Source organism: Harpegnathos saltator, unplaced genomic scaffold (genome assembly GCF_003227715.2).
Source record: "Harpegnathos saltator strain DR-91 unplaced genomic scaffold, Hsal_v8.6 scaffold384, whole genome shotgun sequence".
Lineage (NCBI taxonomy): Eukaryota > Metazoa > Arthropoda > Insecta > Hymenoptera > Formicidae > Harpegnathos > Harpegnathos saltator.
In genome coordinates this window covers 1,235,825-1,253,780 of record NW_020230188.1, presented here as the reverse complement: position 1 = coordinate 1,253,780, position 17,956 = coordinate 1,235,825, and the positions used below count along the sequence as shown (strand labels likewise).

At 48.9% G+C, this 17,956-nt stretch overlaps 1 protein-coding gene across 2 annotated transcripts; it reads right to left on the bottom strand.

The window, feature by feature from the left end:
- Window positions 1-8,696: 8,696 nt before the first annotated feature.
- On the bottom strand, window positions 8,697-16,714 carry LOC105187623 (segmentation protein Runt). Of its 2 annotated transcripts, XM_011148552.2 has the most exons (5): window positions 16,589-16,714; window positions 16,040-16,501; window positions 15,160-15,303; window positions 13,228-13,338; window positions 8,697-12,374 (listed from the first exon to the last, which is right to left on the bottom strand). In XM_011148552.2, exons 2-5 carry the CDS (start codon window positions 16,353-16,355, stop codon window positions 11,956-11,958), a joined length of 990 nt encoding a protein of 329 aa, XP_011146854.1. In that variant the 5' UTR covers window positions 16,356-16,501; window positions 16,589-16,714; the 3' UTR covers window positions 8,697-11,955. The 2 variants fall into 2 exon arrangements, with proteins under 2 accessions (XP_011146854.1, XP_011146855.1); XM_011148553.2 differs by having other exon boundaries at window positions 15,190-15,303; window positions 16,040-16,709.
- Between the last annotated feature and the right edge of the window lie 1,242 nt (window positions 16,715-17,956).

The following is a 17,956-nucleotide window of genomic DNA, read 5'->3' as shown; positions in this document are numbered from 1 at the left end:
TTTTTAATCTCGATATATCTTAATGTGTATGAGTCTCCAGAAGAGCGTCGAAAAATGGCAGTGATTGTAAAAGAAATGTTGGCAATTGAACGTTTTACTCTATTTTTCCGGAAGGCGATTTAAGTCCATTCAGTAGTTTTAATAAAAGCGATGTGCTCTAAAGTTTTTTTTCCCCGTGGGTACGACGGCACTGTTTTAAAAAACACCCCTCACGCTTTTTATAACACGTCCAGGACACATTTTCGGGAAAGCGACATTCTCTCAACGCGGGGCGCGATTCCTTTTTTTATTATTATCTCGGCGGCCAACGCAAAATAGAAATTGCTCTCCGCGTGATTTTAACCTTAATGAAAAATGGAATGCCTCGGCGTCGCGTGTTTTGTTTACTATTTCTGCAAAAACAGACAATAGGGGCGATGATAAGTTGCGCGCGAGCTAAATGCGCGCTGGGCATTGCGGATCTGAGACGACTACTACGCCGGAGATTTTCGAGAATGGCACGATGCCGGGGCACACCACATATGGCCGTCGGGGAGTATTAGATAATGGTGTTAGCTCTCCCCCATATATTCCAGTCCACCCTATTTCTAGCGGTAGCCTCGGTACAAAGAACCCTGGGTACGCAACATGCACACAAGCAGAACGCGCGTATTGTCGTTGAGCCCGCTGATGAATGCGCGTCTCATCGACAGTGCGATTCTGTTTGCGATGTTAGAGCTGTCAACACATCTCGATCTAAAAGCTGTCTCTCTAACGCGCTCATTTCGACGTATTATTCGCTGCGAAATGTATTCGCGTTATTTATATAGAAATATTATTACGTCAATTCGTAACTAATGAATAACTTCGTATAGAATATGACTGTTCATTTTATCGAGCGTGCGAAATATCAGCATTACCATTCGCGAACTTTAATTGCTTTCCAATTAAACATTATTGCAACCTCTCGATACTTTTATAGTTAGAATTCTCTAAAAAAGGTCTCTCGTTGAGAGAGAGGGGGAGAGAGAGAGAGAGAGAGAGAGAGAGAGAGAGAGAGAGAGAGAGAGAGAGAGAGAGAGAGAGAGAGAGAGAGAGAGTGCAATCACACGCGTTTCCGATAAAAATTTCGCGCGTCACGCACGCATAGAAATAAACACGCTTGTCCTTAGCCGTCGGCGACATTCTCGTCGCCGACGGATTTTCGCGCAGTATCGATACCCAAAGTTCTAGAGTAGCCTTTCGAATGAGAATCCGGACGGCGCGGACGGCGGGGATACCCCACGAGGTATTAACGTCTACAGAATGGACCGGGTGCTTTAGAAAGGGAGGAAGACGGAGGTGCAGTTGAAAGGCGAAGGGGGGGGGGGAGTTCGGTTGATTTTGAGGGGTTGCTACGGGGGTTGTCGTGGCGTACCCCTGCGGGCTCCCGCTCTCGGCTCCTAGAGGCCAGGGTGGTTTACCCCCGACGACCGTAATACGCTGTACGAGGGGTGAGAGTGCAGCGAGAGTGTACGCGGGCGTGTGTGTATGCATGCACACGTGTTAGAAACGCGGTGTTACGTACGTGGGTAGCCGCGTGCTTCGTGTATGGTCGATGATATTACTGGTGGGGCGCAGGAAAACAAGCTTTTTATGCACGAACAAACAAAATTCTTTAAAAAATTTAATAATTCTCTTTGCTCTCTTTAGCGAGCGAATTCGCAGTCGAGTAGGAAGTCTGATTTCTCGGATGACGCCCCCGTCGTCGTCAGATCGTTACGTATCGGTTGACAGAAACACGATTGTACTTTGAGAGTGGACTTTCGTCCACTCTCTCTCTCTCTCTCTCTCTCTCTCTCTCTCGCTCTCGCTCGTTCGCTCGTTCCGATTACGATTTTTTGACCGACGACTCAGAGCGCATGCTTCTCTCTTCTCTTCTCTTTTTATATTAATTTCGTCGTTGCGCTAACATCGCGAATGTTTGCCCTCGTAAATTCCGCGCGCTGTACACATACGTCATCGAATAAGGCACGCTGCGTACGACGAAAGGGGACCACTGGACCAAGAATAATCGATAAATCTGCTCTAGAAGGGCGAGCCCATCCCCTCTAGTCTGTAGCGCACCGTACGTCCGCACCGTGCGATCTTTAGGATCAGTAACGACACGCTTGCTTCTCGAAAAAACTATGCCGCGGTGTCGCCTTTGAAACACGAACGACGCTTGTAAGCAGGACTTCTCTTCGCTCTAATGTCACGATTGTTTTTTTGCCTGGATTGTGAAAACTAAGCAACAAAAGATTCGTTTGATATTCATTCCATGCTGAGTTCGTGTCGCGCGGAAGAAAAATAATTGAAAATTGGAATTCTTTTCGGATATTTTCTCTTTAAAACGGACTGAAAAATCGAGTGATTGTCATCGAAATCAAAATTACGGACTGCGTGATTTTCAAAATACGGAGATAATTTAGCAACTTTCAAGCGCTACGAGTGAAACAAAAAGTACGTGCGCGCACACGCGAGTTCTCGAAACTGAGAAAAATGCCCATTGTTCGGCAAGTCGGTGTCATGGAGGGGGCGAGAAGTTCGTAATCTATGTGAGAACCTCTGCGGGGTAAGTCTCACCCCATCCAGTCATGTGTGATGGACCTAAATGGATGAGACGCACCCTTGCAGCGGCTGCTGGCCTATCGGCTGTCCATAATTTTTGCAGCTATTCCAAAGGGTAATATCTGGAGGGTGGGTGCACGGAGGCTCTCTCTCTCTCCCTCTCTCTCTTTCACTACCTCCGAGAGGATAGGTACTAAGTACCCACTTGCTCCACGCGACATTAAAAATGTCGGGGTGCTTTTGCCACGTACGTGTAGACCTTAATCTAGTCCTCGTTCACCCTCTATCCATCCTCTTCCCGTCGATATCGGGGCATAAGATCGCAAAAATGTATCTTCACGTTCACGTGCCCGCGATCTCTCGATAGGTTTTGCACATTTTGCTTATTAGTGCACTCGCACCTGTCCAAGAGAGGATATTTTTACCGTCGTACCGTGTCGAAAATGTCGGATTGCTTGCCTTATGTTTTCGATGTACATTTGTCGATGCGATTACATTCTTTCGTAATATTCTCATAATAACGTCGCTCTCGCGGATCTTTACGGAAACGTTGCTCTCGTAGTTCAGTTTCGCATCCGAGCGGTTGCGATATTCAGTCGACGGTGATTTCCACGTTTCGCGCTTTGCGAAGCCTACGAGCTTCTCTAGGGTTATGTAAAGGAATGTGCGAGGAAGAGAGAGAGAGAGAGAGAGAGAGAGAGAGAGAGAGAGAGAGAGAGAAGGGGGGAGGTGGCCAACTGGAGATATTACGTAGGTTCATTTCGACGTGAATCGATTTGGCAAATTGGTCAATCGCTGAGGGGTCAGAATTTCAGTAGCGGCTGCGATGACGGGGTAAAGAGGACGAAGCTGCCGCCACTACGGGATGGTGTCGGGGTGTACGAGGACGGTGGAAGGAGAGACGGTGTAAGGAAATTGTTCCGACGTGTCCACTTCCTCCCGGACTGATGAGTTCCGTTCTGCCACTGGGTGGGAACTGGGTGGACCCTCGCAAAAAGAAACCGAGGGTTCGGTCCGAACGCTTCGAACTTACCTATGAATTTGATCGAGGAACTGATTTCACGGGTTTTGAAGCGGCGGGTCAAGCACGGCGCGTGCTGAAATCGCGGTATTCGCGTATGCGCATATATATATTATTTATTTTTCGATGGCCGGGAATTTGCTGTTCAGAACAATTTGATAGATAAGGATTGGAGATTTAAAGTAAGTTTACATGATTTTCTAAAGAGAATCATAAAGTCTCGAGAGACGCGCCGTCGAGACGAAACGAAGTGTCTAAAAATCGCCTTTCCCGTCTCTCATTCCGTTCGGTCACGATACATTTCGTCACGCGTGAGGAACTTGGGAAATATCGCGCATCGCCCAGCCGGAAAAGAAGAACCTACTTCGTTTATGTGAAAGTTGGAAGAGATATGAACACTCCGCGCGACGCTTGCGGAAAGAGGATAAGTTTTGCAGTTTTGGCGCGTTATGTATACTTTATCGTAACCGAGTTATACATTTGCGCAAAGGATTAACGAAATCTTTATTTTGCTACTGTCGCCATTTATATCTCGAGTCGAAATTTGAGAATCCTACGAAAATTACGACGTTAACGTAAAAGTAAACTTTCGGCCGGAGATGTTTCGGCAGATCGAAAATTTTCTATTTGTTGAATTTCACCATAAATCATGTCATTCGAGTAGAATTTAAACCATTGAATCGCACCCTTAAACTGTTCCCAACTTTTACGAGATCGTTATCTTTTTTCGTCTTTTGTTTCGTTTTTGCGGGTAACTGATAAACTCTTTGTTTGTCTCGCCTTTGGCGGTCTGGGTATGGGTTACCGACTTCTTACTTCTGGAAAAGTTAAATAAACCTTGAGAACGTAGGTCGGTGGACGTACAGGTAAAGTAGAGTTTCCTTTGTAACCGAGACGATTTTTTCAGACGGATAAGACGGACCTTAAGTAGGATCATAAATCTTTTCTCGTAATGAATTTATGTTAATATTTTCTCTCGGCGTTCTTCGACAAAGCATTACGAAATCCTTTGGCAGCGGGCGCTTCGCCGCTCGTTTGCGGCGCATCTCGTCGGATTCTGGTGGTAGCGATTTCTAAGATCCCGTCAGCACCGATTGGCGCCGGGTAGTTCCGCGATACTGCGGATGGAGGAAAAAGGAGCGAGGGAACGACGGCGAAACAAAAGAAGAATCGCGTAGTGAGCGGTCGGAGCGAGCGCGCGAGTGGGCGAACGAAAAATTCCAACACGCAAAGGAACAAAAGCACCTGTGTGTGCCGCTCGTTCGCCACGAGCGAACAAGTTTTCCCTCGGAAACAAACGCGCGCGGCGCAAGATCGATCCGCGTTCCGCGAAGCGCGACCGCGCGCCGATTTAGCGTGGAGAACGCGGCCATGAAAATCGACGGTTCCCGCGAAACGATTCGCCTTTTCACCGGACGAACGGACGGCTCTTTTCCCTTCTCTCCCCGCCCCTCTTTCTTTCTCTCCCCCCCCCCTCCCCCCCTCTCTCTCTCTCGGTTCCGATCGACGGTCAAACGCGACCGCGCCTCGACGGGACGAACGCGTGCGTGAACGCACCCACCGGCGACGTGCACGTGACTGTGGCGCAGGTACTCTTTAATCCGCGACGGCCGCCGCGGCAACGGGTCGATAACCGATAACGAGGTCGAGGTATTGCGATGCAAAACAGCTCGTTAACCGAAGGTTTCTCTCCTAAGGTCGCGCGACGTCGCGTCCGTCTTTATCTTCGACCGCGCGCGGGCGTGCAGCCGCGACGTAAAAGACGTTAAGTTCGAGGAGCGGGGGCGCCTCCCGAAGACGGCGATTCTGTGTTGTGTCGTCGTTGTGTCGTCGGGAGGGTTGACAGGAGAGAGTGGTCGTTCTACTCCTCGTTGTTGTCGTCGTCGTCGTCGTCGTCGGCAGCAGCGGCGGTAGCGGCGGCGACGGCGGCGGCGTCGTTGTTGTTGAAAGCCTCTCGAAAGAGGCTTATTATTTCCGCGGTCTCTCCCGCCGCACGCCCCCCTCCCGGCTCCCACCGGCCAAACACCGTGTAATCCTCGACACGTTTCATCCTAGGAACAATTAGTGTACCGCTCAAGGGAGGACTCGCGCGCCTGGGTGGGGATGATTCTTTTTTAGACTAGTTCGAAGGATTCGCGGGGACGATAAAGATCCTTTGAGGAGCGCTGCGGACGCGCGCGTCCTTCCGTCCATTTCTGTTTTATTGTACCGTCGTCTCTCGCGCGGCGGCGGTTCATTTTAAGGAGATATCTTCCGACATGGTGCGCGCGAGCGCGTTCCTTGAGAAATTCGACTATTATCCGCGAAAAAACAACACGGAGTCGGCGAATTTAAGCCGCGTGGCTGAGTGCTTGACGATTGAAATTGCTAATAGGTTCGAGTTTCTACGCGAATTCTCTCTCTCTCTCTCTCTCTCTCTCTCTCTCTCTCTCTCGCTCGCTCGCTCGCTCGCTCGTGTAAACTATCGCGACAATGTATTTTGCGCATTTGCCGCGAGATACGAGCCGTCGCTTCTCTTTCGCGGATGGCGGCCCATTTATTATCGACGTAAACCCCCGCCCTGACGAATTTACCTCGTGCGACCGCGTTGACACTGCCTCCGCAGCCGTGAAGAGAGACCTTTACGAGCGCGTAATCCGGCGCGTACAACGCGCGCGACCTACGTACGTAAACGCAGCATCCCGAACCCGCCCGGCGGCAGCGCAGCCTCTTTCGCATGCGTAACGCCTGCGGTCGGCGCGTTGTTGGGCAGGTGAACCGGGCGGGAGCGACACACAGCGAGAGGGCGCGGACGGGCGCGGGGTAGTTACTAATTGTCCGAGCCCTTCACCCCTCGACCAGCCCCCTCATCAGCGCTGATTGCCTAACTCTAGGACCCTCAAACCCCAGGGTCCTCACGATCCTAGACCGGCCGGCGAAGAGGATCGACATCCTCTCTCTCTCTCTCCCTCTCTCCCCCCTTCCTTCCTCCCTCCCCCCTCCCCCCATCTGCCACGTCGACGAAGCGAATCAACCGCTCCTTCCGCGCGTCGCATTATACTTCAATCGCTCGCGGAAGCCCCGTGGTCCTCCTCGCTCGACCGGTTACACACGTCGATCTCCGCGTGCGTCCGGCTAATTGGAATAGTTAAAATAATTCGATTTTATTTCGACATACTGAATAATCGAAATGAATTTTATTTGACGTGCTCGGTGTGTGTGTGTGTGTGTGTGCGTAGACTCGCGCGTGCGCGCACGCACATGTATGTATTATTGAAATTTTTACTTCGCGCCGTATGAATCTTTCATATTCGATAATGCGCGCGAGCTGGATCGTTACAAGAATTTTGCGCGGAAATATACATGCCAATTTCGTTGCTATAATTAACGTAATTATCTCGAGAAATTTTAATTTTCCCCTGTCTCCCTCTCCCCCGAGCGGCGGAGGGCTCGCGTCCGGTCGTTCGGGAGGATCACCCGGCGCGGCGCGGCGGTTCGAGGCGCGCGACCATTCATCACCGTTGCACAAAACGCCGAACGATCCTCCTAATAAGAGCGGTTTTGTAACCTGGAAACGCGAGCGCGCGGAGGTCCGCGTACACCGAAAGTCGATTATTCATTCCCGGGGATCCGCACGTACGCCCGTTGATTTTTTCCACCCTTGCCGCCGCTGACTCAATTATACATGACGATTCTTTGAGCAAACATTAGTTAGCGCCGGCTGGCTCGCGCGCCGGATTGGCTTGGATCGGTTCGGCGCTCGGTTCGTGCGGCGACCCTTCATGGTTGCTTGGTTCCGTTGTCTACTCGTCAACGAACAGAGCCCCACGACTACACACACGGGGTGTCAACGCGGTTCTCATTTTCTCGCCGGGGCTAATCCCATTAAACTCTGCGCGAAAGCTACGAGAGAAAGAGGGAGAGAGAGAGAGAGAGAGAGAGAGAGAGAGAGAGAGAGAGAGAGAGAGAGAGAGAGAGAGATCGCCGTCGATGCGACGGCGGCGACCGTTGTCGGTGACTTTTGGAAGTTCAGGTCGCGGCCGATTTTTAATCAAGGCGATCTGATCAAGATTTTACATCGTGTCGACGCGTTTACGCGCCGCGTATCGAATTTCTGCAACATTTTCGATCCAAAGGTACATATCGACGACGTGCGCGCGCGCGCGCGCGCGCGCTCGCGCTCGCTCGCTCGCCCGCTCTCTCGCGCGTATATGTCGCACCTGCAGCCGGAATGCGAAAATTGAGTTATTCGACGTCACCGAGATTAACTGCGCTCGAACTCTGTGCACCAGTTGACAAACACGACCGGAACAATTCAGAAAAAAAACTATCCCTTACCCCAGGTCGTGTTTCAGCGTGATGCAGCACAGTCCCGACGGACGTTTCGCGTTATGCGATATCTCTCGCTGAATAGACCGAACGTCGCCCAGCGTCGTCGAGCGAGCGACGTGTTTACGTTTTTATGAGGAACGAGGAGCGAGAAACATTTGGGCGCGCGGTTATTCGGCGAAAAATCGTTCGTCTCTCCGCGCCGAGCCGGCGCGGCGCGGCGCGGCGCGGCGCGGCGGATGTCCTCTGAGATCTCGCGCGAAGAATCACTGACCCCCGTCGGATTCCCCGTCTGGGAGGCTCGAAACTTGAGAACCGCTGATGTCCTGAGCCTATAGGTACTAATACAGATCTCACACACTCCCCTCGATATAAACCATTCTCCACCCTTATGCTCGGGATTCCCTTGTGTGAGGATACTTGTGTATGAAATCCCCAGAGCACGCGCACACACGAAGAAGTCGGGACGACCGCGCGGCGGTACGGCGACCATTCAGATTTAAATCGCGACAAAAAAAATATGGATTCCCCTTGCAGCGGCACGGAGCACGACGCGTCCCGCTCTCTTTCATACTCTTCCTTTCTGCCTCGCAACGTCTGAATCGCTCGACGACTTTTTTGACACTTTCGAGAATGACGCGAGCGCGAGCGGCGACCTCGATCATTCCCGCGATATAGCGGTGATCGATCGTTAAACAGAAATTTTAGCGGAGCTGAGAATAGGTGGATTAGGTGAGAAGAAGAAGGACGATGCGCGATTAAATACGATGGAGATTGACACAGTTATTTTTACGTAGAGTTCCATTTTATTCTTCTTCTTGCATTCTTTTAGATGCACATACAACCAATTTACATTAAATTACACTTTTAGCACTTCTGCCAGTTTTATAGTTATCCTTTTTTGACAATCGACGAAAAGGAAGGAGGGCTTAGAGAGGGTAGAGAGGTAGAAAATTATCCATAGGGTTTCCAAGTGCGAACCGAAACGTTTGGTGCATACACGCTTTGAAACATTTATCTTTACAAGTTCCGTCATCAACATATACATATGCGTTATTAGTATTTGCGGTTTATGCTCTCTCGTAGGTGGGTTTTCCTTTTCATTGATTGTACATCTAAGAGTCTGTACCATTTACAACGATATTTGAATTTATTTATATCCACCCTTTTGCAAATGCACACTCAGTATACATATGTACACTACCGTGTGGGACACGGAATAAATATGTGAAATTGCCAGCTTGAGATTAGCTTTAAGTTTTCCATCTCAGGTAGTGAGAGACATAGTAAAGATAGTGAAACAAGACGTCTTCGTTAGGTAGCGGCAAACAGCTTCATGCGAATATGGCAACATCGAGGACTTTTGAATGAGTTTCAAAATGAATAGTTCCACATTTATATGACCCTTTTCTTTCCGGTGATTTTTGCTGCTACAAAGAATGTCTAAAATTTTGTTGCTACAAAGAATGTCTAAAAGACGGCGTTTTGACGTTGACTTTTTCCTCAATGGGTTTCTTCTTTTCACGTGGATTCACACACAACCTTTCTCATGACCTTTCTTTATGACCATGTTTGGACCTCTTCTGCTATGTTTGAGTCCTACCGAGATCTATGCGTAAAATCGTTTCTAAGCTCCATAGTTTCAGTTTCTCGAAGTAATAGGATACCTCCTATTCATAATACCTTATGGAAATCTTTTTGATCGCGACTCTAAGCTAATGTCAGTTGTATTGGAATTTACGACTGAAATTTTCCAACATTTTCACAATAGCTCCTTAGAGATATCAACGTAACGATTATTGCGATCGATTCAGGTGCAAACCTTGGAATAAATTGTCTTGATACAAAAACAATTCTCAATATCAATTCATGTACTACCTTCCAAATTTATTGCGACAACTAATTGTACGCATCGATTCGAGTCGTACGGTGAAAAATTGTTTAGGAAAGAAAATGGTTTGAAAAAATATTTATTTATCTTAAATGGTATATTTTTGAACATTCCGAGACGGTAGTGTACATACAGTTTGTGTAACGCGGTACTGTATACTACAGGGTGATTCAATTAGAGGTGCAGGATTTGTTTTGTAAATGAAACAACGACAGTTTACCTGGAAATTATCATTTTTATTACGCCAATGTGTTCGTTAGGAATGGGAATTACGTATGAGAAACAACATCATGTAAATGACCGCCTCTATCTTTTTTTTACGAGTTACTACTCTCGTCTAGTGAAGTTTTCAATAATTTTTTGCAACATAAAATGGTTGAATTTCGTCAATTTCTCGTCGAATATTTTCCTTTAAGCGCTCCGTAGTTTCAGGTATAAACTCCTTTAAATAATCCCAAACAGAATAGTCTAGAGGCGTCAAGTTGCAACGTCTTGGGGACTAGTTGACCATAGTCACCATTTCGCGAGATAATGCGACCAGAAGATCTCTCATGCGATAACTGCGCACGGTGAAACTTTGCATGCGTGTAATTGCAAGTCTTTTGTTAAAATTCGTTGCGTAATGCCGTACGAAAGGCTAGCTCGTTGCGAACGACATCGAATTGACATTTACGGAGCATTCTCTACACTCTTATCAGCGGCCGCATTGTTTTCTATTGAACGAGCATCACGGCGTTACTATATAAGCGCACAAACTAAACCTTCGTTTTCAAATTTCTTAACTTGCGAATCGTCAGATTACGAAATATTTTCTTTCAAAAAAAAAAAAAAAAAGTCGCGAAATTTGCGTTTTGTTTGCGTTATCGAACGTTGATTTTCCTAAAAAACACTGCATGTGCTGCTGCACGCGGCAGCAGCTCCACATTTCGATATTCCCTAATCTTCAGAACACAACGGACGAAGAATCGCGGCGCTGCGGTTCACACAACGAGAACAGTGCCAGATTTAAATCCTGCATCTTTTATCGGGTCACCCTGTATATTATTGTCCATGAACTATCTACACGATATGTACAAGCCGAGTATATACAATATATTTACATTTAGAAAAAAACTTACTGTGAACGACATTTAGGCTTCGACCGATTTTTTCGGTCGTACCACTGTGTGTGTTTACCATTATTCTCGCGTCACATTCCTTCAGGTGTGCACACCATTCGTATCTTCGTAAAACCGAAGAGCAGAATACACACTCGAGCGAACGATGAAGAGAACAAGAAATTGTCATTTATACTGGGGAATTTTTCTTTTTGAATCCCGAGGACGGGTCGCGCTCAGGATGTCTGTCGTAGACATTATCACTAGCCTTCCAGCGCAACTATACGCATAAATGGTATAGTACGGGGCTCTTGATGACAATTCAGAACATGAAGGAAAATAAAATGGCTAACCCAGAGTCCCATCGTAATTGTCCGTGCAACTATCGTTTATTGTAGCAAGGCCAAACATTAGAGGAGCGGTCTGTCTCCAAGCGATCCTCTTCAGCAATATGTACATATATAAATTCGTCCTACAACAATTCACCCTATGATAAACAGTCGCTGCGATGCCGAGAAATGTGTTGAGCTGAACTGAAGAAAACTCGACACAATTTGATTGTGTACGAGCTTTCTCTCATCCGTTGGTACACCTGCGCCTCAAAGTGTGCCGACACATTAAAATCGTATCGCAAGTGTTGATTCTCCTTAAGACGCTTTTTAAAAGATTGGAGAGATTTTTCGATTGTTATCAGAGAATCAGAACAGAGTTCATTCACTAGAGGAGCTTGGGGAGTCTCTCATTCCGTGGTTACCGTTTCGCTAGCCGCGCGTATTCCGCTCTCGGCGGAAGTTCTTTTTTTCCCGTTGTTTTTATGGTTGCGTTTGTTTTATCGTTTGGACCACACATTTGAATTTCGATCTTTCGCGTTATCTCGCGCTAGCATTTACATCAATATTCATTACACGTTGTGTTTACTGTATGTATATGCGCGTCTGGTACTGCACTGGTTTGTAATGCAATATGCGACAATTGCCGACCGATAAGTACGATTGGGACTTTTGCTCACCGTTTTGTTCCTTCGTGCTTCGAATCGAGTATCGTTGCCGTGCCACACTCGTCTACTTGGATTAGTACGGCCTCCACACCGGCTTCGGCACCTTCGTTTGTTTAGTGTCACTGCTATCTTTGTCGGGCGACGATGAATTTCGTTCAGGCGTCGCGGATGATCCCGGCGGCACAGCAGCGTTAAGTTTGATGCGTATGAAGGCACTTCGGGCCTCTTCACCGCACGTACCTTTTGCTCCTTCGGACCCATTGCTGAACCCGCTGCTGGACCCACTGCCAGGGCTCAGCGACGATGCGCTTCTGGACGGACTGTTTGTGGTCGTGGTCGTGGTCGTCGTCGTCGTCGTCGTCGTCGTCGTCGTACATGTCGTCGCTTCGTAGGTGGTTGTTGATGGATACGACGGTATAAACGGATACGACGGAACAACTGGCGGCGTGAATCCCGCGAACAAGTCCGGGTGCGGTGGTATCGGCAGGGACCCTGAACGATGACGAAGAGAGAATCGGTTAATCTCGGCCGGCTCGCGGGGGCGAACGTAGTAGTAAGTCGCATTGTTGTTTCAACGACGGCGGGAACGTGCGCGCGAGCGGCGGCCAGAGAGAGAGGTGAGACGGCAGGGGGTCAAAGAGGGGTCCGCTGTGGGAAAAGGGAGCTCAGACTCACCCCTAGGTCCAGCTAGGGGGTATGAATCATCGGCAGGCGTCGCGGACTCGACGAAATCGATAACGCGAACTCTCTCTCTAGCCGGCGCGCGGTCTCTCTTTTGAGACTCTTTTTTTGTGCTCTGTGATGCACAGAGATTTTTCCCGCTCGATTCTTCTCCCGTTTTTTCTCGCTTCTTTTTTTTTTTTTTTTTTTTTGTTTTTTCGGATCGCGCAGCGACTTTACGATTTATGGTAGGATTTGTAGAAGAGGAAGACAATGCGAGAGACGTGGTACGCGCGTGCTTCTGTGCGACTCGCAATTTATGGTAAACTGAAAGGAAATCAGTCGGTGGGATGGAAATTCGAAAATAGGCTGCCACTGGTTATCGAGAGCGATTTTCTAAGAGATATATATACGGTCTCGTTCATAACGGGGGCAAAATTATGCGCTAATTTGCTACTGCTACTGATTTTACTACTGTAACCATTACTGTTTCTACGCTATTATTAATTATTACCATGCATACGCTTTTGACCATCCACGATTCTTCTGCACACGCAAAGCAATAACAGCTATTTTCAACTCCGAGTTTCTACTTTAAACAAACTTTCCCTTCCCGACGAGTAGACATTCCCGCGTGAGAGATAATAACGAGTTCGCATTCCCGGAACCTTGACGGCGCACTTACCTTTAATTAGGACAGGTTGCGTTAAGTGTGACCAGGGGTGTCCGAGATACGTGGCTTCCAACCAGGGGTTGAGTAAGCCCAGTCCAGGGAATCCCGGGCCATATTGATAATCTGTAAAACGAATCGGATGCGCATCAATATACTAACACGAACGTACTCGAGTGACAAAAATAGATAGCGCCGTTTTGTCCGATCTCTACGTCTCGGCTCGCTGTGATCGCTCATCATCTGCGGAGGAGAACTCGGATTCGCGCCAGCGATCATGGTTCGTTCTCTCTCTCTCTCTCACTCTCTCTCTCTCTCTCTCTCTCTCTCTCTCTCTCTCTCGCTCGCTCGCTCGCTCGCTCGCTCGCAATGTATATCGCGCGGTCGCGCGTTAATAAATCCGTCAAAATTAAAAAAAAAACGCGTAAACCCGTTACAAGATCTTTCTGCCCGGCGATGAAGTCGGTGGCGCGACTAACGAACGGACAAACAGCCGAAAAAAAGAATAAAAAAGGAAAGAACACGGACACGGCCACCCAAGACCTATAAAGCGAAGATTAACGGCGCTCTCCCGGACGATCCGGAGGAGCAGCTAGTGTATCTCTGTTTATACGAGCGCGGCATAAAGTCCGTTATACGACGTGGCGCGGGTTTTCGTGGCGCGGCACATGCTACCGCCATATGCGGCGCGATAAACAAACGCGTAAACGCGGCTTCTTTTGCCAGGCATCCATCTCCCTCCATCCCTCTCTCTCTCTCTCTCTCTCTCTCAGGCACATACACTCTTTCTGTATCCCTGTCGCCGCTGTCGACGTCGGTTTGCATCCTCCGCCGGCAGCGGAGGTGTATTCCCCGCGACCCCTTCCGACTCTCCTTTGCTCTCGGGGGCCGACCGATAAACAGTCCGATTTAGTGGGCCACGGCGACCAACCGGAGTTTCGGGAAAAATAAACGCGGTAGCTAAAGAACGCGCCGATGGTGGCGGCGACGCCGACGGCGGCGACGACGACGACGGCGGCGGCGGCGGCGGCGGCGGCGCGACGACGACGAAGATCGCGTTTTCGCGGCTTGACACAATGCCAGGTCTCCGCGTGGGTGGGTGTGTGCCTGTGTGTGCGCGCTTGTGGTCGCGCTTGCGTACGTGTCTGTGTGCGTGTGCATGCACGTGCGAGTAGATGTATGCCGCGGCCCGTGCACAATTGTGCGTGTGTGTCCGTGTGCGTGTGTGTGTCCTGCATGTGCTCTTGCGCGGCGTGCATGTGCGCGCGCGCGCGCGCGCTCGCTCTTGCACGTGCGAGCGACGCTCGGCGTCGAGGGCTCGCAGGCAGGCAGGCACCGTTCAGCGGCACCGCCACTACCTCGCGGTTTGAGGTCCGCCAGATATACGCCGGATTATTAAACGCCCGCGAGGCTCCGACGCCCGTTTGCGGATTCCACGGTGGTCGCGGGGCTTCCGACGACTTTGGACCTGCCAACCAGACAATTCCCCCCCTCTCCTTCTAATAATGTCCCATTTGCCGCACCTTTCGATCCCGCGTTTCGCGGCCGACGTCACTCGCCCGGGACGTCGCTTCGGCTCCGACGCCTCACGTCGTTACTGCGTTACTTTTACGAACGGGTACCAGCTCGCGGGACCGGCCGTGAGAGACGTCACGAATCCATGCGAAGCTTGTGCGAGTTGCTGATTTTCTTTGTTTTTTTTTTTTTCTTTTTTTTTATCGGTCGTAGTGAACCTTCTTTGCGCGAGAGACGGTTGCGTTTCGCGCGGAATATATCTAACAAAATATATTCAAGCGAGTCCACCACACGGATGGTATATGATATTTTTTATAGCGAAACGAGCGATTTTTTTCTTTTTTTTTTTTTTTAGATACGGAGGTTGAAAAAAATTGTCTGCCGACGGTGGTATATCTCGATGTACTCGGTGAATAAATATGAACGACATACATTGTTTATACGGATTATCCTCTAACATACTTGACTTGGATCGTGGTTCTCTTGGGCCATCTACTGTGACTTTGATGGCTTTGGTATACGTGGCTACTTGGAACGGCGTCGAACCGATCTGAATAGTCAGCGAAAATGATTTCCCTGCAAATAAAAAATGAGATATGTCCCGATCAGCTCACGCGATTAATTCGTGTCTTAATTTCGGGCTGTAAAGGATAATCACAGTTCTTTGTTTATTTGCGTTGATTCTAGTACACGAAGTACATCTGGACATCTTTAAAGTTCTTGTTCTAATCTTACGGTACTGTCGCGATACTCGAATGACTACGATTAACTCACGATTAACGCTTTTTTGCGCGATAAAAATACGTTTGAATTAATCGGAAAGTTGGGTCTGATGTTTGAAGTTAAGTTGGACATGTATTGCGTTCAATGGAGCAAATTCTTCATCTGGTAAATGCAATCGTTACAGTGGGGCATTAAAATTTGTGTCACATGTGGCATAGTTTCTCAAAACACACAACTCATTTTCCTAGCAGGATGTTTCTTTCGCAATATGATCGCAACTTTACGTTCCATTTAAAAATCCGTTTCATTTAAAAATTGCTAAAATTGCTTTTCGGCTTAGAGACGTAATGTGTGCCGAGAGAATTTGTGTATTTTGTGTCTTCTATGTTACTCTGTTTACAATAGTAGCTAAAGATTGAGACACTTTCCGTCGTCTATTCTTCAGACGACGGGACGTCAGGTGATTTACGACATGTTAGAAACTCAGTTTCCATGTCGCATCGACCAAATTTTACTTTCTTTCGTAGATAGTTATATGCAAGTACTAACATACTGTAGTGTCATGCAGTGGACACAAGTTCTTAGGTACCTCTTCCGCTACGACCAACGAATCTAAGATCGTTGAACTTGGCGACCTGGCTTTTCATGACAGCCGTGCAATTTCTCAGTTCGGCACAGTAATTGTCCTCATTACCGGCCCTGATGGTGACTATGGTGCCGTCTTTGATCTCGTCGAGCGCTACGACCTTGAACGGTACCGGCAGGGACTTATTCGACCTCCAGTGCGGTGGTAGCGTGGTGCACATGATGGCGGGGCTGCACGTTTGCACCAGATCACCGTGATAGTTTCGTAGTGCATCGTGAATCGTGTTATAGTCCTCCATTCTAACCGGACCTTCCGGCATCCTCCCGCTAATTCTAGCGGACCTCCGTGTTGAAAGGATGATAAATACGCGGGATATTCAACGAAACTAGTACACCAACGCGAACACTATGTCGCTCACGTTTACGATCACTGCTCTGCCCGCAATCCACTGTCGTCACATTTAACCTAAAACGTTACACACATCATTTCCCCTCCGTGTCTTGCCTGGCGAAAAAAAAAAAGAAACTGCTCCGCACTCGTCGTCGGGCTTACAGTTTCGCCTCTGCAGATCCTACTACGCTGAACTTTTCGGTTGTACTGAAAGTTCGAACCGAATCGACGTGCACCCGATGCCGGCTGAGCGGATTCTAGTTTTTAGCGAACGTAGCCGCAGCTATTTAGAGGGGATTTTTCTCCCCTCCAATTTTTCCGGAGCCCCACCCAGGGCAAGCGCGTCGACCAATGAGGACGGCGGTCGTGTTGTGGCCTCCGCGGCTCGCCGCCTTCGCCCCTAACCAGGCTTAGGGGGTGCTTTGCGAAAGGGGTTGCCTGCCTGCCGCCTGGCTCGCGAAGGGTGGCTTGCGCCTCCGCTCTTCCTTAACGTACCTCACTCGACCTCGGTCGCGCGCGCTCTCTCTCTCTCTCTCTCTCTCTCTCTTCCTCACTCTCTCGCGCTCTGTTTCTCTCTCTCTCTCTCTCTCTCTCTCTCTCTCTCTCTCTCTCTCTTCCTCACTCTCTCGCGCTCTGTTTCTCTCTCTCTCTCTCTCTCTCTCTCTCTCTCTCTCTCCCTCTCTATTCATCTTTCCCTTTCCTTCTCACCCTGCGTCATCTCTTCTTCTCCTTCTATCTTCATCGTCTCTCTTCATTGACGCTCCGTCCGCGTCTCCCTTCCTCGATCTTTCCGCCTTCGCCTTCTGCTCTCCTCGTCATGCTGGCCGTAGTTTCGCCCTCGTCACTACCTTTCTACCTACCGAGCCACCTACGCCACGCTTATATAACGACGTAAATTCTCATGCGCACGTGTTCGGACAACCCCACTCGCGCGACCTACGACCCGACACACTCCTGGAGCCGCACGCGTTTCTTGACCTCCAAGGCTACTGCTTCCTCTTCGCGCGGCATGCCTGCGTACGTCTGTCGAACGCTCTCCACGCGTCCTGCAACGGTTGTTTGCGATCTAATGCCACGTGTTTCCGTGTAACAATGGTGTATTCTGTAAAAGGGATAATATCTTACAGGGCCTTTCTCCGTTGGAAAGAAACGAGCGCGAGGTATCACATCTTGGTGGGGAAAAATCAGCGGTAATCCGTTTTCGCGAAATTTCATTCGATTGTTAACGCGCAACGCAAACAGCGTTAAATTCCTACAAAAATCATACGTTGAAATACGGTGTAATAAAAGGTGTATTAAATAATGCCATGTAATATTTTTGTAGATATCGAAACGGCGTTATCGCTTCATCATTATCCAATGTGTGTGCAGTTGAATAGACATAGATTCGTTCAGTATTTGAACAAACATTTGGAACGGTCTCGCATCGGGTGTCCATTTGGGCCTGTGCGGTACGTGTGGCCCTTAACAAGGGTAACGGATTTAGAATGTTCACACGAGGGAGCGGACGGTTTACACCGAGAAGTAACC